A 23,485-nucleotide genomic window follows, 5' to 3' on the forward strand; every position below is an offset into this window, starting at 1 on the left:
CACCCAGGCTCGAGCAGAGGGGGAGGAATCCCCAACCCTGCGTTCTCTCATGCAGGGGCAGTGTGCATTGGCTGTCCCGTGTGGTGACTGCCTGGGTGTCGTGTGGGTATGTGAAGGACTATGGCGGGTGGGAGCTGTAGGAAGGTAGGAAGAAATGTGTGCACTCCACTAAGGAGTCCCCCAAATGAGGGCCCTTCCGAGGGCAGTGCCAGCTGCTGGTCAGGATGGGGAGGGATGAAACCTCCAAGCCTGAGCACTTCACCCTGCCGGACCTTCACTCCAGGACTGTCCCAGGGGAAGCTGATGGACAACTTTTCACCTGCTCCTCCAGAAATGCAACCACATGGAGCCTCAGGCTCTGGAACCTCCTTTTCCCGCAGCAACATGCTGGGGCGCCATCCTCACCCCTCAAGGCTTCCTGGAGGGGTATCCCCCCTCATCCCTGTCGTCAGAAAGACTGTCCATCTGGATGCCTTTCCCAAAAGCCATGTCCCACAGACCTCCAGCAGACTGGGCCTTAGAGCCAGAACTTTAAGTGTGCCACAGCAGGACACTGGCGTTGCCCCAGGGGCTGTCCTGAGCCCTCTGCCTGCCAACAGCCTTGTGCCCAGAAAGCTGAGCTCAATCTCCCTAACAATTCATCAGAAGAGCCAGGCAAGGTCCCTGAACCCCCCACTTTCCCACTGGGAAGAGTTGCACACCCTGGGCAGGGAGGCTGCCATTCATGGAGGAGGGAGGCTGTCTGCTCAAAGCTCAGCACCCATGACTATAGTGCCAGAAGGCAGAGTCCACTCTGAGGGTCCAGGGAACCCAGGTCTGCTCAAACCCAGCAGGATGCCCACAGTGGAGAAGCCCCTTATGAGTTCGTACCTGGCCTTACCTTTCCAATCTCGGCTAACCCAGAGTTCATCAAGTTTTGCGGGGCCAGGGCTGGTGGGCCAAGGGCACATCAGAGCCTCTGCAGGAAGAGGTAAGTCCCGGTCCAGGGGTATTCCCAGACCCCGGCTACTCCAAAGGGCCACCCCTGCTATGAATTTGACTGTTGTGGGCACAACAAGGCCAGACACAGCCAGACATTTAGCCACAATGGCCACCAACAGATCTAGCTTGGCTACTACTTTGGCTACAACAAACACATCCAGATGGGACACAGGCACAGAGTTTCCTGCTCTGGATACCAAGTGGGACATAGCCACAGACTTATCTACCACAGGTACAACCAAGCCAGTCAAGGACACGGATTTGATAACTTCAGATCCAGAGAAGCTGGGCAGAGTCATGGTTATAGCAGACAAAGCCAAGCCGGATGAGACTTCAGAGGACCCAGCCATGGTTTTGACAATACCAGATCCAGTCAAGCTGGGCACAGCCCGGCCAGACACAACCATGGCTTTGGTTAGAGCAAATAAAGCCAAGCTGGGTACAACTATGGATTCTCCTACTTTGGACACAAGCAGTCTGGGCACAGCCACAGACCCAGCCACTGGTGAGCTGGACATTGCTACCTACCCACTAATGCCTAGCATCGAAGCAGCCCAGGACCACCCCACAATGGAGACTGCCATAGACCAAGCCACCAAGCCTGTCACACTGGATCTGGCCAGAGAATTCAAAGGTAAGTGCAGGTATTCTGTTGGGTGGTGCTGGAGGGGATGAGAGGTATATGAGTCTGGAATGGGTTGGATATCATGCTTGGATAGGTTAGGAAAGGGAAGGAGGAGTTGGAATTGAATAAATCAGTGAAAAAGGAACAGGGATCAAGGAGCTGACGACAGGAGGTGTACCTTGACTTGAATACTAGCCTGCCAGAGGTCAGGTTGAGGGAAGCCATCAGAAGGAAGGCTTGCAGGTAACTTGTGGAGGAGCCATGAGGCTAAGTCCTTCAGTGAGCATCTCCATGGTTATTTCTTTGTTCTCCAAAGAGCTAGAACACTCAGGCCATCAATAGCCAAGTCTAGGGTTTTTTAAAAAATATCTTTATTTTGTTCATTTATTTTTATATGGTGCTGAGGATCGAACCCAGGGTCTCACATGTGAGAGGCTAGTGCTCTACCACTGAGCCACAACCCCAGCCCCCCAAGTCTAGTTTTAAAAGCAAACCACTGCATGGAAATACAGGCTAGCACTTCAGTAACCCACAATTTGCCATAGTAGTTGTCATTGCAATGCTTTCCTGCATGTGAGATAATGACCTTGCCCAAGATCTTCTAAATCTATTCACACTCTGCCTTTCAGGAAGATATCGGTTGTTAAAAAATTGCTTTGCCCGAGAGTCTCTTTCTTGGCACCCCTACCCTCAGCCCTTTAGTCTTGAAAGATAATTTGGAGATCATGCTAGGTTCTCATGCATGCTAGCTGTATCCCCAGCCCCACTGGAAACGTGTGGAAGTCAACACAAGGGCTGGAAGTTCCCTCAGAGAGGTTGTGGCATGTAAAGTTTCACCAAAGTAGATTAGTTGTGGCAGTAGGCTGGTTGGTAGGGTTTTCCTTATGTTTTCTTTTCTTTTTTGGTGCTGGAGTTTGAACCTGAGGCCTCCTGCATGCTAGGCAAGTGCTCATTGCTGAGTATATCTCCCAGTTTATCAGTAAGCTGAATGAAACCCAGACCCTTAGGATTCTACTTCGGACAGTCGCATTCCCTACATTTCAAAGGCTCAAGAGATTCTGGGTCAGGAAAAAGGCTTGAAAACATCCAGTCCAGTTCCTGAATTGGTTCTGTGGCTTGTCAGCCCCCTTCTCATTTCACCCTGCACACTCTTTCTGGGGACCTCCCCAAGTTCTGGTATTTATTCTTCTCTGTGTGACCTCAACTGTCCCCTCATCTTCAGTCCAGATCTCTCTCCTGAAACGCAGACATGGTCAGCCAGAGGCCTGTTCAGCTTCTCTACCAGGACATCTCCTGGGCATGTCCAGAGGCAGCACTTTTCTTGAACGGACTCCTGCCCTCCCTGAGCTCTCTCTCAGCCAAAGACACACAAGCCTTTTATCCCCTCATGAGAAACCTGGGTGTCCTCCTTTTCCTCATCTTTCTTTCTCCTACATCCCATCCAGTCTATTTCCCATCTTATTGATTTACCTTCTCAGTACTAATTAGTTAGCTTTGCATCACTGTGACCAAAATACCTGAAAAGAACAACTTAAGAGGAGAAAAAGTTTCTTGGGGCTCATGGTTTCAGAGCTTTAGACCATGGTCAGCCAAGTTCATTACTCTGGGCCCAAGGAGAAGCAGAACATCATAGTGGAGGGCATAGCACAGGGAAGCTGCTCCGCTCAGGGAGGGAGGGGCAGGAAGCCACAGAGAAGATGGACCTTTGCAGGGCATCCTCCAGTGACCCTCCTTTTCCAGCCACGCCCCACCTGCCTACAGTTACCACCGGGTGAGTCGGTCAGTCCCTGTGTACTAGGATGGGCTGATCAGGTTGCAGCTCTCCTAATCATTTCACCTCCTAACATTTCTGCATTAATGCAGGAGATTTTGGGGCATAACTCATATTCAAACCATAATAGCACCTGACCATTCCCCTGTCTGTCTCCTCCACCCCTCTGCTACTGTGGGGCCTCTTCTCTGTCCCCCTCCTTGCCACACAGCTGCCACAGGATTCACGTTTAATCTTTCCCAGTGTCTCTCCATTGCCTTCCCTTCAGTTCCTTAGCCTGGTCCAAGGCTGCAGACTCCTCCAGCCTTAGGTGGACATCCTATCTGCAGTCTCCTCTGCTTCAGCCTAGCCCAGAGCTCTGGGGTCCCGCAGCTCTCACCTCTGTGCTTTCTCACCACTACTGCCCTCTCTGTACAAAATGCCATTCCATGTTTCTCTACCCCTTCCATTTCCTTTTCCATCTCGGCTTCACCTCCTCCAAGAAGTCTTCCACAACCCCCCTCTCCCCTGGATGCCCACCTGGGTCCACCCTGTGCAAACTCCTTCCCGCTTTGTTTCCAACACTAGATCTAGAACCTTTCAGGGCAAGGACGGTCATCCTCAGCCCCGTTTCCCTAGGAGTCTGGTAATATATTGTCCGTTAATTTTGACCGAATGCATGAAAGATTTTTCTGGTGGGTAAACTGAGGCTCAGGGAAGTTTCTGACTAGCCCAAGTTATAGGGCTGATCATCCCCGAGTTGGGCCTGGAATCTGGGTCCCTGACTCAGGGTTCTCAGGGCGCCCGCGCCTGGGCAGAACCGCGGTGAGCCAGCGCAATATCCCAACCACCGCGTGACTCACGCGCGCGCACGGTTGCCCGCAGCTGCCACCGGTCCCCTTCGTCCCCACCGCCCCAGATTAGAGGGTAAGGGGCCGGGAGCAGTATCGAGCGGGAGGAACCCGGACTGAGCTGCGAGCACCTTCCGCGGCCGGGCACCGGGAGTCCGGGTACACGGCGTCCCGCGCGCCTCCCTGGCAGCCCGCAGCCGGCCCGGTGACCGCTCGCGCGTGCGGGCTCGGGCGCCGCGGGAAGGGGAGGGGCCCTCGGCGAGGCCGGCGGGCGCGCGGGTCACGTGGTGCGGGTGGCAGCGGCGGCGGCGGCGGCGGCGGCATCGGTGCGCGCGGGCAGGGCAGCGCGGCGCCGAGCGAGCCGAGGCGAGGTCCCGGGCGGGCGCGGGGCGCAGGGAGGCGCGGCGGGGCGGCGGGCCGGGCGGGTGGGCGGAGAGCGCGGAGGGGCGAGGCCCGGCTGCAGGGGCCGCTCGGCCCAGGGGAGCCTGCGCCCCGCTCAGCCTTGCATCCCCGCGTCCTGAGCATCTCCCGGAGGAACGGAGACAAAGGAGGATTCATGTCCAAAGGTAGGGCGGCCAGCTGGGCCACCGGCGCCCGCTGGGAGGAGGCTGCGGCCCCCCAAGCGCGGCCGGAGGTGCTACCAGGGGGAGGGTTGCAGCGCTGAGGAGCCCACGCGCGGTGACATATGCATGGACAGACGCACACACCTCGAGACAGTCTCGGAAAAAAGCACAAAGAACGCGGAGACCCACGCACCAAGCAGGGACCCGTATTCTCAACAAAAACCCCACGCTGGAGCACGCCAAGACACGCACACACATGTACACCATGCACAGGTACCAGGGCCACCTCCAGCCTATAAGAGACCTGTGCGCTGACACTTCAGTCCCCTTCCCCCAATACAGATAGGCACAGCTGAGACAGGCACCAGCTGGTGGTCTCCAGGGAAACTCGTTGGCCCTCTGAGTTCTGGGAGGCGACAGGGGGTGTCCCAGAGGCCTTTTGCTTCTGCGAATGGGAAGGATTAAAGCGTCTGTTGTGATTCCCAACTCCCAAGGCTGGAGCCAATGGACTGGACTTGCCCCTGCAGGTGGAGGTGGGGTCTTGAAGACTGCTGGGGACTAGGGAAGACCCCCAGCTTGGGAGGAAAAAGGGGGCATCTCTAAGTCAGGGAGGCAGGTGCTATTCTGGAAAGGTCCCCTCCTCCTTCTGTCACCTTCCCAACAGAGGGGTGGGGTCCCTGGGCCAAACAAAGACAAAGCCAGTCATTTTCCTGTACAAGAAAGCACCAGCGTGTGTGCGTGCCATGGAGATGGAGGCGCTGCTCCATGGGGCAGAGCTGAGTCAGGTGGAGAGTGCTCTCCCTGGAGCACTGATGGGGCAGGTGGCTCCTAGCAGGAGGTGCTTCAGACAGATCCCCTCTTCTCCAGGGCCCCTGGAAGAGCTGGGATCTTAGGAGGGGTCCAAAGAACCATCTAGCCAGGATGACATACTTGAGCTTCATCCTCTTATGACCCCCATCCTGAGCACCTGGAGGGTCTTCCTTCAATTTCTGTTACAGGGGAGGGTGGAGATATCCTCCCCTCTCGGTATCAGGGATTGAACCCAGAGGTGCTTAACCAGTGAGCAACATCCCCAGCCCTTTTTATATTTTATTAGAGACAGGGTCCCACTGAATTGCTTAGGGCCTCTCTATTGCTGAGTCTGGGTTTGAACTCGAGGTCTTCCAACCTCAACCTCCCAAGCTGCTGGGATTATGTGCGTGAGCCAGTGCGCTGGGCAAGGAGATCTCTCTTAACAGGTCTGCCCTCCTTGACTGTGGCTGAGTGTCAGCTGCTCTGCTCAGGGGGCAGCATCTGAGGGGGGAGAAAGGTGATGGTCCTGAAGTGACATCTGCTTTGTGCTGGGGTTTCCATTCATTCATGGGTGCTTGCTGTGGAATGCTAAGTACATTAGGCACCAAGATCAATAAGACATGGCCCTTGCCCTGTCCTGAAGAAGTGTGGAAGCCAGCATATATTTGGTGACAGTGAACTTATGTTCAGGATTTTGTTTTTGCTTTTATTTATTTGTCCATGATTCTGTATAGCCTTCATAGTAAGCTGGAAAGGCATGTACTGTCCCTGCTTTTCGGAGGAGAAAACTGAGGCTTACAGAAGTCACCTTGCTAGAATTTAAGCCTGGGTCAGCTGCCCATGTGAAGCTGGCCTGGTACGACCAGGAGAGCTATGGGGCAGAGGATGGAGCTACAGAATCCAACTCCAGAGCAACATTTATTTGGTGCCACAGAGGTCTTGGTGGCTTTGTTAGGCACCCTCACCAGACAGTGCGCCCTTGGGGGCAATGACCTTGCCTGGTGTACTTAAGTGTCCTTGGCATTGAGTGTAGGGCTTGGCTGAAGTAGGCCTGCAGTTGACAGCATATGAAATGGCCTGGTTGGGGTTGGAATGATGGAATGAATGAGTGTCATGTGTGAACAGATGAGGGACAGCACAGAAGAGGGACACCCACATCAGACAGGAAAATAGAAAGTAGGAGTTAGCCAGGAGTTGGAGAGGACACAGGGTCTTCCATCACAGTTTGTGGCACAGTGACCTGCAGCACATTTTTAGGACTTGTAGCTGATCAGTGAGTGCTTATAGTCTAGGACTGGCATGTGGTCAGGAGGAGGCTGACTTGCCAGTAGGTACTCTGGATGGGGCACAGTGGATGCTAATAATGTCCTCACTAGAGGAGTAAAATGTGAGATCTGCCCACAGCCTGCACCTGCAGCAGGCCTGCTCTACCCCTGGAAGTAATTTGGGAATCTGGAAGCCCAGTCTCTCATAAGGGTCTGTCTTTTGGGAATGCTTTCTTAGGATGCTGCAGTTGACAAGCCAGGGCTGAACAGGCCATGAGGACAAATGCTTTACAGGGATCCTTACCCCTCCCATGAATAAGTCTAAGGCTCACCTACCAGGTCTGTAATTGGAGTAAAACCTCTGGTCCCTGCCCCACCTTACCACCAAGTGGGTCTCACAATACAGACTGTAGAGGCCAAATGGGCTCAGCTGATGAGCAGGAGGGAAATGGGAAGGGCCAGCCTGCGTGAGCAGCTGGGCAGGAGAAATGGGGCATTGGCCCCCCATGCAGGTGTGCTGTGTTCAGGGCATGAGCCACGTGGGTGAGCAGAGGAGCAGGGCCAGGCTGCTTGGAGTCAGCTGCTGCAGGGCTGAGCCAATCTTGCTGCCGTCTGGAGCAGCCTGGCTGGCGTACCTTCCTGGGAAGCAAGAAGGAGCTTCGCCAAGCCCTGGGGAGGTCCTAAGGCTTTGTCAGATCTTGCTGTGTTTCGGAGTGACAGGAGAAAGTGGAGAGTGACAGTTTCCTGTGGGGAGAGAGGGTCTTGCCAGTACCAGTGAAAGGACCAGGTAGGGGGTGGGTACAAGAGCAGACTCCTGACTGGGCTTGGGGGGTAGGGAGGGAGGCACTCCTGTCCCCTCTCCCTCCTGCCCATCTGCTGCTCCAGCAGGCTTTCCTGTAAGGCTGAGACTGCAGGGTGGTGATTTTGAACCACAGAATTCTAGAATGGCAAAGCTGGGAAGGCATCTGCCAGAGAGCAGGGAGTCTAGTAACTGTGCTCGTGAAATTAGCATCTGGGGCACCTTCTTTCACAAGTGATTTCACAGGCACTGCTTCATCTCTCCTCCAAGTAAGCTGGTGACCTTGAAAGGGGCAGGGGAAAGTGGGTCTGGGACTTTGAGGCACCTGCTCAGTGCTTTTGAGCATCACATCTCATGCAATGCTCATCACAGTCCTAGTCATGATCTTGCTGTTCTACAGAGGAAGAAGCAGACTCAGGGGTCTGCTCAGGTCCACAAAGCTGACAAGTAGCAAAGCCAGTCTCTTTCTGCTTCACTCACACACCCATTTTATGGATGGGGAAATGGAGTTGCTCTATTCTAGAACCTACCCTGGTGGACAGTGGCCTGGTGGGACACTCACAGATTTCTGCTGTGTGTGTGAACATACTCAGGGTCTGCCAGACCCAGGGGGAAGGGCTGTTTCCTCAACCTCACGTTTCTCCCATGCTATGTTATCTTAGGCAAATGACGGATTTCATCAGAGTATCGTCCCCTACTCACCAGACCCACTGACTCTAAACTATAGCTAGGAGGGTGTCTGGGGCTCCTACAGATACCTCTACTTTGCAGCTTATGGAACAGAGGGGACATTGAGGCTGGGAGGTGAAAGAGATGCTCTCTGCAGAGAAAGGTGGCCCTATTTGCTTCTGAAGCATGAAATAGTTGAGGTCAGTGACAGTCAATAGATGTGAGCTGCAGGATTCTTGAGTCTTTGTCCTTTATTTGTCAAGACAGGAGTTGGGTCTGAAAAACCCCAGGCACTTCTTAGGTCAGTGGTTCTCTACTGGGGCAATGCCCCCCAGGGGACATTTAGTACTGTTTAGAGACATTTTTGATTGTCACAAATGGTGGGATACTGGCATTGAGCAGAGACCAGGGATACCACTAGGCATCCTACAGGGAGCAGGCCAGCCCCCACAATAAAGTATTATCCAAATGTCAGGAGTACCAAGATGGAGAAGCCCTGGGTTTAAATGCACAGATGTGCTTTGGTGCTGTGGAGTGTGTTTGAAAGTGATCAGCAGCTGGAGAACCCAGTGCTGGTGCAGGTTTTCCACGTGACCTGGCCTGTGTTCTTAAGCAAGTCCTTCCCTCTCTGGGCCTGACTCTTCATCTATGCATTGAGGGGTTCAGGCTAGGTAATATTAAGGTCCCTTCTAGTCCCAACTCCATACTATTCCATATGAAGAGAAAAATACTGTGGCTTCCATGTGACCTCTGCTTTCCTCCCACCCTCCCCACCTGACCCTCCCACCTTGGCTTTGCAGGGCTCCCAGAGACCAGGACGGACACAGCCATGTCAGAGCTGGTGCCTGAGCCCAGGCCTAAGCCGGCAGTGCCCATGAAGCCCGTCAGCATCAACTCCAACCTGCTGGGCTACATTGGCATAGACACCATCATTGAGCAGATGCGCAAGAAGACCATGAAGACTGGTTTTGACTTCAACATCATGGTTGTTGGTATGAAGCCATGGGGTCATTGGAGGGCCTGGCAGGTAGCACTAAGGATTCTATTTCTCTCCCCAGAATGGCCTCAGCCCTGGCTTCTCTGGGATGAACTCTCTCTAGGAGTGAGAATGTTGCCATGCTGACCACAAAGGCCTGGGCACCTTCTTCCCTTAGGGATGGCAGCTTGGGTGGGTGGCCAGCCTGTTCTGCCTTCAAGTGGGTTCAGACAGGTAGCCTCTCTACCACTCCAAGCTGCTTTCAGGTTTGTGGCAGGGGAGAATCATTAGTGCCCTTCCCCACCTCCAAGAGCTGGTTGGAGGATTGGTGAAAGGTGGTCTTATTTCGAGTCTTTCATAGAGCTTTAAAATTGAAAGGGAATTTGCAGAGATTTGGTCACTAAATAGCATCATTGAGTCACTCAGTGCTGAAACAGGGAGCTGGGCATCTTGTTTCTTCCCTTTTCCTTCCTTATCCCCAGTATAATCAGTCATGGAGTCCTGTCCCTTTTCCATGGTCAATATTTCTAAGTCTGGGCTTGGGTTGTGGCTCAGTGGTAGAGTGCTTGTCTAGTAGCATGTGTGAGGCACTGGGTTTGATCCTCAGCACCACATAAAAAGAAATAAATAAAATAAAGGCACTGTGTCCATCTATAACTAAAATATGTGTGAGTATATATATATATATGTCTCTATATATATTTATTTATATATATCTGTATTAAGTATATATCCCAAGTCTGCCCACTTCTGTTCATGCCCCACTAGTTGCCTTAGTCAAGCTAGGTCTGCCACCTGGATTGCCATGGCCACTTGTACTGCTCAAAGTGCTGACCTTCAGGTTTGTGCTTAAGAACTTGGCCCAGGGTGAAACATCAAACAGGAACAGAGTTGATTTACCTTGTAGCACAAAACTCTTATCTCAAGAACCAGTAACAAATGATTTGTGGACCCAGGAAGCCAGACCATAGGCCACACTTGGAGTGACACCAGTCCTTCTGGTTCTGTCTCTCCCTCCAATTCATCATCAAGTTACCTATGCTACTTACATCCCATTACTGTCCCTCTTTTAACCTCAAGACTCCTATTCTGGCCTGCTCTAACTCAAGACCGCTATTCTACTCCTGCTCTAACTCATCTCTTACCACATCCCACCCTTCATTCTTACTCCTCACTCTTGCGGAACAATTCTCCTCGACTTGCCACACTCATTTCTACTTCTGAGCCTTTGCATGTGCCATTCGCTCCGTCTAGAATTCCCTTCCTGCTTCTCACGGCTCATTCAAAGTCGCCTTTCAGGTTTCAGCTTCATTGTTGCTTACTCCTAGAAGTCTGTCTTCCTTAATCCCAGAAAGAATGGATTGTATTCCCTTTATAATGCTGTTATAACACCTGGTGGTTCTCTCTTTCATAGGGCTTATCATATTGTAACTGTGTGCTTATGTTTTGGTCCCTTGCAACAAAGGGCTCTTTGAGAGTTGGGATGATGTCTGAGCCAGGTCTAAGTGGGATTGTGAAAGTCATCTGCCCTCCCCTGCTGGGCCTCCAATTCTAGGACAACACTTAAGAATACTTCATGAATGCTAGGTGCTGTGGTGGTCCATGCCTGCAATCTCAGCAACTCGGGAGGCTGAGGCAGAAGGATTGCAAGTTTGAGGCCAGTTTGGACAACTTAGTGAGAACCCCCGTCTCAATATGATAAAATAGTTTGGAGGTGCAGCTTGGTGGTAGAGCACCCCTGAGTTCAATCCCCAGCACAGGAAACAAACAGATAAGCAAACAAACCCCCAAACAACAAAAAGAAAAAAATAACAAAAACAAAAAAATTCATCTGTGTAGTACTACCTAAAAAGAAAAAGAAGAAAAAGAAAAAAGGAAGACTGCAATATTGAATGAACAAATGATCCTAGAAAATATCCCAGACCAAGAATAGCAAATGCAGGTTGTGTATCCCTTATCTGAAATATTTAGAACCAGTTATGTTCTAATTTGGGACTTTAAAGAAATTCTTAGATTAATTTTGTTCATTTTGCCAGTTGAATGTCTCTAATTTGAAAATCTAAAATCTGAAATGCTCCAAAAATCTAAAACTTTTTGAGCATCATGTCAGCACTCAAAAAGTTGTAAATCTTGCAGCATTTGGACTTCTGATTTTCAGTTTGAGATGTCCACCCTGGACAAGACATGTGGGACACTCCTCCCCCATGGCAGACCTTGCTGGTTACTCAGGTCATGTCCAGTACTGAGCCCAGCTGCAGCCATTTTAACATAATGATCTAAGGGGCTTCTGCCCCCTGACCAGCTGGAATGAGAGAAGACCCCTTACTTGCCATCATTGGTCTCATGCAGTTCCCTCCCTCCTCATCTTATCAGTAAAGAAATTAAGACCCCGCAGTGCTGCGGGGGCAAACCTGACTCCAAAGGTACTCAGGGAAAATAGCACAGCTGGGTCTAAACCCTAGGGCCTCCCATTCTGGTCTTTTTACTCCAGACCAGAACTTCCTGGACTTTAGTGTCCATATGATTCTTCTGAAAGCCCAGCTAGGCTGCAGGTTCTGAGTCATGGATCTGTGGCGGGGCATGCAGGGAACGCTGATGCTGCTCTTCAGTTGCAAGCCTCCCTGGTGTGATTCTTGTGCATGTTAGAGTTGGGAAGCACTGCTCAGACCCACAATTCCCAAAAGTGTTTTAGTGGTAGAACTTCTTGGAGGACACACTGCATGGGGAATACAGGTGCAGAGAGAGCCAAAGTGAAGGAGCTGCAGGTGGACACTGAGACCCTGCCTGCCCACTTCCCCTTCTCTTGCGGTGCCCACTCTGGCATAGATCTCCAACAGGACTTATTTGTTGTTGTTGTACTGGGATTGAACCCAGGGCCTTAGTACAATTTAAAAACCACTACGCTAGAATAAAGAGTGGATATGGAGCCGCGAGGTTTTTGGGTTCAAGTCCCTGGTCTTGCATTTACTAGTTAAGTTGCCTTACACACATTGTGTGTCAGAAGAGGATTAATCTCTCTAGGGCCCTCTCTACTGGGGATAAAGATAGCTCTGCTGTGCGACTTACAGGCCTGATAAAAAGACAGATTTTGCTAACAGATGTGAAAGTGCTTAGGCACTATGAGGCGGCATCAGAAATGCAAAGTAATTCTGCTTTTACTTTTAGTATATTAAAGACAGAAAGCTTAAGTCAAGCAAAATATCAAACCAAAACAAAACCCCACCACATTAGACAGATGCAGATGGTGTCCCCTCTCCCAGTGGTTCAGGGGCCCCAGGAAAGAGAGACTATACAATCCAGTGGCGAATCCCAAGGGCCTCTCCAGTAAGCAGGATGGCATTCCCATATGCCTGCTGTCCCCACTCAGCCCCTCCATCCTTTGGTGAGTGGCCTGGATCATAGCCTTGGAATTCTGGAAGCTGGGAGAACTGAGAGCTCAGGAGGTGGACGTGGCCTCTCCCTACCTTGTCTTCCTCCTCCTGCCTTGCTGCAGGCCAGAGTGGACTGGGCAAGTCAACGCTGGTCAACACGCTGTTCAAATCCCAGGTGAGCCGCAAGGCTTCCAGCTGGAATCGGGAGGAGAAGATCCCCAAGACAGTGGAGATCAAAGCTATTGGGCATGGTGAGGACCAGGCGGGGACCCCTCTGGGCTTTGTTCAGAGGTGGATGATGGGGGAAGGAATGAGGCATATTGGGGAATAAAACCTCATGATGGAGCAGAATTAAGCACTAAACTCCACAAAGCCAACCCCTTAGACTGCTAGTCCAGGGAAGGGAGAGAGGGCCTTGGATGGAAAGAAGGGGGCCTTGAGCTGGGTGGTGAAGCACAGGTGGGAATTAGACATAGAAGTAGGAAGAAACGGGGAGGGGGAGACCCTAAACTTACCTTTTCCAATAACTAGTCCTGAAGAAAAGAGGCCTGGCTCATAGGCTGCGGGGCATTGGGGGTCAGCTATAGGACTGACTTCTCTGATGCCTTTTCTATTCATCCCTCAGTAATAGAGGAAGGTGGTGTCAAAATGAAGCTGACCGTCATCGACACCCCGGGCTTTGGAGACCAAATCAACAACGAAAACTGGTATATGTCTGCCTCTGAGATTTCTGCCCTAAGTCCTCTGCTGGGAAGGCATGAACATGGTGCAGATTCATTCATGCTGAGAACCATCTGCATCCTCCATGTTCTGCAGGTTCCTAGAGTCCAGGCAGAGGCTAGGTTCCCTGGGGAGTTCTACCCTTGCCAACCATCCTTGGAAAGCCATTTGAGGGGGTGGGCAGATGGAGAATAGGCAGATATCCTAGACCCACCAGGGGAGGTAGGACACAGGGTAAGTGTGAGGGGTTGTGATCTGACTGTGTCAAGATGAGTTCCTGGATCCTGTCCTTCTGCTACATTCCATTTATTTATTATTTTTTTGGGGTGCTGGGGATTGAACTCAGGGGCACTTGACCATTGAGCCACATCCCCAGCCCTATTTTGTATTTTATTTAGATACAGTGTCTCACTGAGTTGCTTAGGGCCTTGCTGTTGCTGAAGCTGGCTTTGAACTTTTGATCCTCCTGCCTTAGCCTGCCAAGCCACTAGGATTACAGGTGTGTGCCACCACGCCCGACTACATTCCATCAACTTTTTCTCTCCTCTCAGCTGGGAGCCCATTGAGAAGTACATCAATGAACAGTATGAGAAGTTCCTGAAGGAGGAGGTGAACATCGCCAGGAAGAAACGCATCCCTGACACTCGCGTCCACTGCTGCCTCTACTTCATCTCCCCCACAGGACACTCGTATGTACCACCCCCACCTCTACTGCTAGGCCTGACTCTGGTTTGTATCAGCCTGTCCTGAATTGGGTAATCAATACCTGGATACCAGCTAAGGGCCATCTCAGGGGCCCAGAGGGACTTGGATACAGTCATGACCTTGGGATTTCCCAGAATTTCCACAAGAAAGTCTCACTTTCTTACCAGGAAGGTAAAACTGACCATCATCTGCCTCCATACTGCCCACTGGTATCCCAGCACAGCATGACTGTACTAGAGAAGTTGCTATATGTGAGCAGAAGGCATCCCATTAGTCCAACAAATTCTTGCTTTGGATAAAGCTTGGGGTCTAGGTGAAACAAAAGGGGTAAAATAGGGAGAGGCAGGGCTATTAGATTGGGGCTGATATTTTGGTAGGATGTGGGACCTAGCCATAGGCGTCTGAAAGGTGGCCAGCTAGGAGTCTAGAGAAGGCTGAGCACGCAGAACGTGCTGGGAACTCAGATTGTGAGTTGCAGGTGGGCCCCAGATGGTCAGGTGTAGGAATAGGCTGAGGTCAGAGATCCTATTGGTATCTCAAGCAGCCTTCCTATGTGACCAGCGTGTGTCTCATAACTCATTACGAGTCCTGGGGCAGAGTTCAGTTCTGGAGAACAGCACCAGCAAGACAGGCCCAGTGTTTGAAGAAAACATACTCAGCAGAGTTCATCGACGGGGAAGGAGGGATATGAAACAAGAACCTGGGGCCAGGCAGGACCTCAGTAAAGGTTGGCTTTATCTCTCCCTAGACCTTGATCCACGGTCAGAGGGAACCATCTGAAAACCTGACTTAATGAGTACCCCAGGTTGCAAATTAAAGCCAGGTTGGGGCCCCAGAGCCTCAGGTTGGGGAGGAGCAGGCCTTCAGACTAGGGGAGGGACAAAGCCCCCAACTGGGCCCTGCAGAACTAACTTTGGGACCTGGGAGGAGGCCCATACATAAGAGCAGTCCCACAGGCAGAATAAGACACACAAGTAACCGTGACACAAGGACACATGGATGGGGACAACCATCCACAGATGTTTCCAGGAGAGAGAAATCCTTAGGTCAGAAAAGGTGTCAGGAAGGAGTGGTATGGGGAGAACCTAAGGAGAGGCAGAATTTGCGTGGATACAAGGAAGAAAGGTGGGGGAGGGACTGCGTGCAGGTGGAAGAATTGGGGCCGGTCTGCAGATGGTCAGTGATGGTGTGTCAGAGAGGAGAGGCCGCAGTCTCGTGGCCTCAGCCAGATTCCTAGCCCAGTCCTCTCCCAAGGAGGTGCCCCGAGAGGTAGCAGTGGCTAGGGCAGATGGCAGGTGGTTCTGACACTATCGCCTTCTCTGGGCCACAGCTTGCGACCCCTCGATCTCGAGTTCATGAAACACCTCAGCAAGGTGGTGAACATCATCCCTGTCATTGCTAAGGCTGACACTATGACCCTGGAGGAGAAGTCTGAATTCAAGCAGAGGGTAAGAAGGCCCCCTTTCTCCTTTTCCTGCCTCCAGCACTTCCTTGCTCTCCTCCAGATCCAAGCCATCTCCTAGCTCTCATCATCTTCCTCCCCCCCACACCAGTCCTCCCCCAGCTCCTCCCCCAGCACCTAATGAACCATTCAGAAGGCTGGGGCTGGCGGTTCTGGGGACCAAAGGCAAGAAGCCAGCGCTGCTCCTGCTGCCACTCCACAGCTGGCTGAGACCACCACTGGATGCACAAGTGTCTGCGAACACAAAATCTTACTCCTGAGAAGTCAGGTTACTTGAGGGACTAGCCTAATCAGTCAGGCAACTGCCTGCTAGTCCTCAATGACATCATCTATATACCCCGCCTACAACTGGCTGGATGCTCTGGAGGGCAGAGGGTGTGTACAAGCCAGTGCAAAGATAGTTGCTGCTTTTAAGAAAATTATAATCAAACAGAAGAGGTCCTGGATGACCTCCTGGAGGAGGGGACTTAAACAGGCCTTGAAAGAAAGCAAACAGGAGCTTGGGGTGGGAGCCTCACAACTCTTCCTTATGGGCAAGAATACAGCATGCAGGCCATGAGCACTGCCCAGTGGCATTTGGACTTAGGTGTTCTACTTGTTCAAATCCTAGACCCTGGGATGAGCACACTGGTGTGCCTGAGACTTCCTCCTCTCGGGCTGGGCGGTGGTAATTACCGTTATGTAGGATCTTCCTGCTGTCCAGGGCCTCAGAGTGCAGAGAGGACTGGCATCAAAGGCTGGGTGCATCTCCGACTCCACCATACACACCGTGTTTGTGCTTATGGACACATACACACACACACCCCTACCTCACACTCACATGCCCTTTTTTCTATGACAACACTTGACCACCTTATTTCTCCCCACCAGGTTCGAAAGGAGCTTGAAGTAAATGGGATTGAATTCTACCCGCAGAAGGAATTCGATGAGGATCTGGAGGATAAGACGGAGAACGACAAAATCAGGGTGGGTGTCTGGGCTCTGTTCATCCCACGGATGCTCCTAATGCCCCCGGGACGTATGTCATGTGCCTCCTCTGTCTTTCCACCTTTCCTCCTCTGTCTTTTCTCTATATCCCTGTGCCACCTTGTCTGACCAGAAATGACATGGGACAAGGAGGACAATGGTCCTGGCCAGGACTATGAACCCACAGAGGGGCTCCCTGCACCCAGAAAGCCAGGGTTCCCTTCCAATCTCAGACCACACAAAAGCACCCTCTTCCCCACAAGTCTGGCAAAGTCTGTGTGTGGTGAGGCGGGGCACCAAGCAACAGAAACCCGGGGAATCTGGGTTCTACTCAGAGGCTGCCTGGGTTTCCTCCTCTGTAAAATGCAGAGGCTAGACTAGGTGAGTGGCTTATTGACTTGTTCATTCCTTAGAAGAATTCCTTTTTTAAAAAAATATTTTTAGTTGTAGATGAACATGATACCCTTATTTTATGTATGTATTTATTTATTCTTATGTGGTACTGAGAATCGAACCTAGTGCCTCACACTTGCTAGATGAGTGCTCCACCACTGAGCTAAAGAACTCTTAGAAAATTAAATCTCAGAACTCCCATATACAAAACCTAAGAGCAAAGCGGCGTTGACACTGAGCCCTGCCTTCCCAGCTGCTTCTAGGATACCTGCTGAAGACCTGAAGGAGACCCCTGGGCACAACATGTTTCAGGAACTGGCTTAGAAACTGTCAGCCTGTGTGATTCCTAGGGTTCTTCTCAATTCCAAATTTCTACAATTCCATAATTCTGCATCAGAATCCTGGAATCTAGTCTGGGTTTTTTCAGATTCTCAACTGAAACCTGAGACACAACCCTCGCTGCTTTGGTTTTGAGTTCCTTCCTCCATCAAGGGTGGGTAATCTAGCAGAAGCCCCTTACCTGATATAGTTGGAACAGATAGTTAATTGAAAAAAAAGAATCAACTTGAATGAGGGAATCACTTTTTAAAAAAGAGGTATATAAATCTTGACTGTTTAAAAATAAATATTTTATGAAATTAAATTAACAAAACATACATCATATTTATCAAACACTTTTCATGTAGACCCAAGGCCTCTTCTCTGAGAATAAGTCCACTCTTTGAATTTTTTCTTGAGGTGCTGAGGACTGAACCTCAGCTGAGGTACCTCCAGCCCCCAAAGTCTACTCTTAATGTCAAAGCAGTTTACATTTGTAAAGTCTTTCTGAAACATTTAACTTAATTTTTATAGAAACAACTCTCTACGTGCATATGACCTCAGCCTACACCTATAGTCATGTGCTGCATAACTATGATGCAAGTGACAATCATCCCATACATTGATATCACCTAGTGATAAGTCTCTTAGTTTGTGTAAGTACATGCTATGATGACTATTCAACACAATCAGCCAGGGACACATTTCTCAGAATCTACCCTGTCATTAAGCAATGCTTGACTAGTTAATTCATCCAATGACAATAATAAGTACACCTCAGGCAAATACATTTGGAAACAAACAACTGGCACTTGGCAGATGTATAACTCACCCGGTGGAGCAGAAGGGGCCTGGTGCCTGAGAGTTCAGCAGACAGGGGTATCTGCCAGTAGGTTTCATAGGAGACAGCATGAGGCATCAGTGAGTCTGGCTGACACTTGAGTGGGTGTTGCTAGATTGCAAGGCTGTTCCAAATCAAGCAAAATGTGTTTTAAAGCACTATGAAATGTACAAAGTGCACTCCGGGAAGTGACTTCCTGAGGTTAGCCAGCCATGTAGTATCTTCAGGGTTTAACCCAGGACTTCTGCCTCCTAGCTCAGTGCTCTTTTCAAGGGAGAGAGCCTTTCTCTTGCCATCAATAGTATCACCAAATGAGCATCATAAATGTGTGGCTCAAGGGTAGGCAGCCAAGGCCATTTGCTGTCCTGTCTTGGACATCCTGGTCATAGGGGGATGACTGTGCACATGTGTCTGGTTTGTGTTTTTGCCCCTGTCCAGCAGGAGAGCATGCCCTTCGCTGTGGTGGGAAGTGACAAGGAGTACCAAGTGAATGGCAAGAGGGTCCTCGGCAGAAAAACTCCCTGGGGGATCATTGAAGGTAATTAAATGCATTTTCTGGAAGAACCGGCTGCTGATCAATTATCCAGGCATTTGTTCAACCATCTGGGGTCAGGGCTGTGTCTTGAGATAATGTGATATACAACAAATGCCCATCAGATCCTGTCCATAAGGTGTGTACAGTCTAATTGAGAAGTTGATGCTCACAGGTAGGAAGCAATGAGATCCATTTAGTACCTGACCAGGGGGCACCAACTTGGTGTGTCAGAGGGATTCAGAACACAGATTAGCAAGGACTGGAAAAAACAGAGGAAGGTTTCCTGTGAAGGAGGATGTGATCTGGCAGAGAACTGAAGGGCTGCCCAGATGTTGCCTTTTCCATTTAGTTGTGAATTAATGTGACCTCAGGCAGGTCATGATAATTTGGAAAGTTTGCAAGAACAGCTTCAGGGGTCTCAGTTGATGTGATAACCCTACAAGGGGAGCAGGGCAGGGGTTCCTGCCTCAGAACAAAAGCTTCTGAGGCACTGCAGTCTCAGACATTAAGAGCCTTGCCTGGCGTCACATAACTTTGTGTGTGTGTGGTTCTGGGGAGCGAACCTATAGCCTTGCACATGCCATCACAGAACTTAGTGGTGATTCTTGGATTTCAGATAATGTGATCCCAAACCAAAGCTCACCTCTTTGTTTTGAATTATCTCTTGTTTTCCTGTAACCCACTTTTGGGATTTTTATTTTTTAAATATTTTATTTGTAAAAATTTTGTGGGGGGGAATGCATGGTAGGCAATTACCCTACCACCGACAGACTACATTATCCAGTCCTTTTAATTTTATTTTAAGACAGGATCTTGCTCATTTACTCTGGCTGGCCTCAAACTCACGATCCTCCTGCCTCAGCCTCAGGAGTAGCTGGGATTATAGGTACTTGCTACCATGCCTGACCGAGCATCAACTTTTTTTTTAAAAGAGAGAGGTGGGAGAGAGAGACAGACAGAATTTTTAATATTTATTTTTTAGTTTTTGGCGGACACAACATCTTTGTTTTTGTATGTGGTGCTGAGGATCGAACCGCTTGAGCCATATCCCCAGCCCCCCGAGCATCAACTTTTAAAGATGGCTTGATTGTTCTATGTGTATTACTTTCTTTCAGTTATATTATAAGTTCCAAGGATAGGAATTGTATCTTAGGCCTTGACAAGTTTCTTAGACTCCCTGTGTGTTAGTTTTCTTTTCTGTAAAATGAGAAAAATAACAGTCCCTGTTATTCTACAGAGTCTGGAACAGTATCCTGTCTGTTGTATCCTGATAAATACCTGTTCAATGAAGAAAATCCAGGGAACTGGGTTGGGGATGTGGCTCAGTGGTAGAGTGGCCCTGGTTTGATCTCCAGCACCACACATACACAAAAAAATCCAGGACACTGAAGTAAGCAAAATATAAAACAACCTGTCCCATGCTCTTTTTTTTTTTTAATATTTTTTCGTTGTCAATGGACCTTTATTTTATTTGTTTAGATGTGGTGCTGAGAATCAAACCCAGTGCCTCACACATGCTAGGCAAGTGCTCTGCCACTGAGCTACAACCCCACCCCCACGCTCTCTTTAAATGCCTCCGTGACCCAAACAGAGGTTTACCTCCTGGATGTTGATTCATGAAATGACACCTGTTTTCTTTTGTTTTGTTCATAGTGGAAAACCTCAACCACTGTGAGTTTGCCCTGCTTCGAGACTTTGTCATCAGGTAAGACTTTGTCATCAGGTTTTGACCTCGATGTCAGCTTAACTATTTGGTGTCCAGGGCCATCTGTTCAGATTTACTACTTCCTGGGACTCCAGGTGTCTGGTAGGGCTTTCTGTTCCAGTTCCAGCTCCTGCCTCAAAGCAGAAGGGGCTTCAGAAGAGGCTTTCTGGAGTGGGTCCCAATCACTGGGTCCAGTTTGTTGACGTGAAGTGTTAACCTAGAGGTGGGTCATCTCCTCCTCTTGCTGCCCCTAATTTCATCCCCCTTTTTTTCTCACCCTGTGTCCTTCAGGACCCACCTCCAGGACCTCAAGGAAGTGACACACAACATCCACTATGAGACTTACAGGGCCAAGCGGCTCAATGACAATGGAGGCCTCCCTCCGGTGAGCGTGGACACAGAGGAAAGCCACGACAGTAACCCCTGATGACCCCTTTTCTGTGTCGTCACACATACCCACTTCTCCATACACACACATCCCAAGTACCACCTCCAACCCCTTCTTCCTTCAGCTCTGTCCACAGGCCTGTCTGGTATTTGTGGAACATCTTGTCTACATTGTGTATGTGTATGCGTGTGCGTGTGCATGTGTGTGTATGAGAGAGAAAATGAGTGTGTGTGTGTGTGTGTGTGTGCGCATGTGTGTGCACAGGGACGAGGTATTTTTATTGCCTTCCCTGAAAGTCCCTTGTAAGTGTGGTTCCTCATGAATGTCTTCTTTCCTCATGTCCCAGAACAAAGCTGTGCACCTCACTCCAGAGGTCTGGGAGGGTTAGACACAGATGCTGGGAGCAGGTGATCCAGAGGACAGTAAACTCCTTTTTATTTCTGTCCTTGTCCACAAACTGGGGCTGCAGAAATTCTCCAAGGACAGGTGGCTGAGCTAGACTGGGTGGTGGGGGGAGGGAGTTCAGGGCATCTTCCCTGTGAGTTGGGGTGGCCTGGGTAAGGTGGGGACGTCCTGGGAAAAGGAAAAGGACGTTCACAGGGGAGCACAGAACTGTGTCTGAGCTGGGTTCCTGCAGAAAGAACTGGTGACTGAAAGTGGAGTACACCCTTTGGTCTGTGTCAAGGTCACTGTTCAAAAGCTACCACGTCACCATCAAAGACTGCTGCTTTTCCTTGCTCACCTGGCTTTTGTTCCCAGGCTGGTTTCCTGCCTCTGCTTTCTCTCTTTCCCCCTTTCCCTCCCTTCTTCATGTATCCCTTCTCCCTCCCTCTCTGGCCTGTCCCTGACATCTTTCACTTCCTTTTAGAGGAGTCCACTTAGCTTCATTTCTATATTTAGAATTTATGCCCAGTCTACTACCAAAAAATAACTTTAGGTCACCCTAAAGTAAGATCACAAGTAAAAGCACTTCAAAGTACAATCTGAGATTACAGGAGGAACCAGAGCCATAGAGAGAAATGGGAAAGAGTTTCCCCAGTCGAGACTCAAAATTGGCTGTGAACTTGTGGGGCAGCACAAGGCAAAGAAAGAAGTGGGGGGGTTCTACAGTTGACAGAGGAACACATGTGCTGGTAAAATGAAGCAGCTTTTTTTAGGGGGTGGAGGGGTGAGGGCATTAAATTCTAGAACAACCAATTCCAGTGAAGTATCAGAAAAATGTACAATGTACACTGTTTCTCAGTGGTTTGGCTTCCAGGATGGATTTTAGACCACACTTCCCTTTTTCCCATCAGACTTCTGTCCCTAGTGAGCTGGCTTCTCTGTGGCTCCCTTTGTCTCAGACTTACTTGACTCCCTCTTCTCTGTTCTTTACTTTTGTTCTAAGGAGAATTGCGATTGTGTTTGTCTTTCTCTTCCTCACTCCACACCCCTCCTCCTGACTCCTGTAGACATTCCCGGTGACACCTCTAATCAGACATTCAGCTTTTTCTTACCTTCCCATAGCCCTGTATTTATTAACACAGATGCTTCCCCCATTTATTATACAAATAAGTTATTCTTTTTCCTTTAATCTGTAAGATTGCTGAAATTTGGGGCTGAGGGAGCCATTTAGCCTTAGGAAAGGAAAAAAACCCACCAAGTAATACTGTTTACAACTTTATCCAACCTCCTGTCCCACAGCCTGGTCTAACCTGGGTTTTCAACTGGTTCTCTCTGAATGCCAGCATTTACAATCCCAGTCCTTATCACTCAGGTGCTAGGCAAACAAAATAGAGACTTAAGATCCAAGCTTGGTGGACCAGGAAAAGGGGAGGGATGACCAGGTCACTGGTACCCCAACCTACAGCCTCTGTCTTTCCTGGAGGCTGATTTATCAATCTGCCCTTTGTCTTCCTTTGCCCATAAAGTTACTCCAGGGTAGGTGCCTGTCAGGACAGAACAGCAGCAGTGTTATACCCAGAGCTTACTTCACCTCAACCAAAGAGGCCTCCCAGGCTTCAGCAGCGAGTGGTTCTGTATGGAGATATGGGACTGGGTACCTGGTACCAGTAGGGGAAGATTGTGGGGTGAGGGAGGGGGCATTGGTGAGGCTGCAGAGGAGAGAGGTGCTTGGTACCGCCAAACCATGGTCTTAGCCTCCTTGGAGAAGCTGTTTTATGTGTCTGCTGCCAGCTGCTGGTCTCCGCACCCTCAACCGTTCTCAACCCTCCTGCAGGGAGAAGGTCTCCTGGGCACTGTCCTTCCACCTGTGCCAGCCACCCCCTGCCCCACTGCTGAATGAAGGCCATTTCAAGCGCTGCTTCTCCCTCCATTCCTTCAGCTGTTATTGCTGCAGGGCTACCCTTTTCAGTGCTGTGCTTGTCTAGCCCACCGCCACAGCCCCTCTTGGTCCTCAGCAGGTGGGAGGAGCCAGGTGCCCCTTTAGGACAGTTGCTTCCTCCATTTAGCCAGACCACTCCTCTCCTCTCAGTGGAATGGAGCCCTTGCCAGCCCTGCTCCATCGTCTATTCAGCTGGTCCCAGCCCATCTCTAGGGAGAAAAAAACTCACAAGAGCCGCTTCTGCCCTCGCAACCCATACCAGCTGTTTGTAACCATCTCCAAGGGAAACGGCATGGCTCCTTCTCCATTCATCTGCATGAGCTCCTCTTGGCTTCCCTAAGGGGCCAAGAAAGCAATTTTTCTGCTTGTCAGAATCATTGAGACCAGCTGTGTGAGCCCCTGTGGGACAAGGGTGTCTCCTTCATTGCTTAAAGGTATTTAGAAGGGTGGGTCACTGCAGGTGACCAGGGGAACAAGGGCTAGCATC

At 50.2% G+C, this 23,485-nt stretch overlaps 1 protein-coding gene across 7 annotated transcripts; it reads left to right on the forward strand.

Moving 5' to 3' along the window:
• The first annotated feature begins 303 nt into the window (after positions 1–303).
• On the forward strand, positions 304–22,959 carry Septin3 (septin 3). Of its 7 annotated transcripts, none has more exons than XM_076853346.1 (11): positions 304–1,615; positions 9,096–9,287; positions 12,765–12,893; positions 13,268–13,349; positions 13,914–14,051; positions 15,398–15,515; positions 16,400–16,495; positions 18,486–18,585; positions 20,236–20,287; positions 20,579–20,672; positions 22,894–22,959. In XM_076853346.1, exons 1-11 carry the CDS (start codon positions 304–306, stop codon positions 22,957–22,959), a joined length of 2,379 nt encoding a protein of 792 aa, XP_076709461.1. The 7 variants fall into 7 exon arrangements, with proteins under 7 accessions (XP_076709461.1, XP_076709462.1, XP_076709463.1 ...); XM_076853350.1 differs by lacking the exon at positions 304–1,615 and adding an exon at positions 4,764–4,773; XM_076853351.1 differs by lacking the exon at positions 304–1,615 and adding an exon at positions 4,764–4,773 and having other exon boundaries at positions 18,489–18,585.
• The last annotated feature ends 526 nt before the right edge of the window (positions 22,960–23,485 follow it).

This window comes from Callospermophilus lateralis, chromosome 4 (genome assembly GCF_048772815.1).
Source record: "Callospermophilus lateralis isolate mCalLat2 chromosome 4, mCalLat2.hap1, whole genome shotgun sequence".
Lineage (NCBI taxonomy): Eukaryota > Metazoa > Chordata > Mammalia > Rodentia > Sciuridae > Callospermophilus > Callospermophilus lateralis.

Coding starts and splice junctions, on each gene's coding strand:
- Septin3 (XM_076853346.1), top strand. CDS start 304: ATGGACAACTTTTCACCTGCTCCTCCAGAAATGCAACCACATGGAGCC. Junction 16,496..18,485: donor CGGAGAACGACAAAATCAGG/GTGGGTGTCTGG, acceptor GCCCCTGTCCAG/CAGGAGAGCATGCCCTTCGC. Junction 20,288..20,578: donor CTTCGAGACTTTGTCATCAG/GTAAGACTTTGT, acceptor TGTGTCCTTCAG/GACCCACCTCCAGGACCTCA.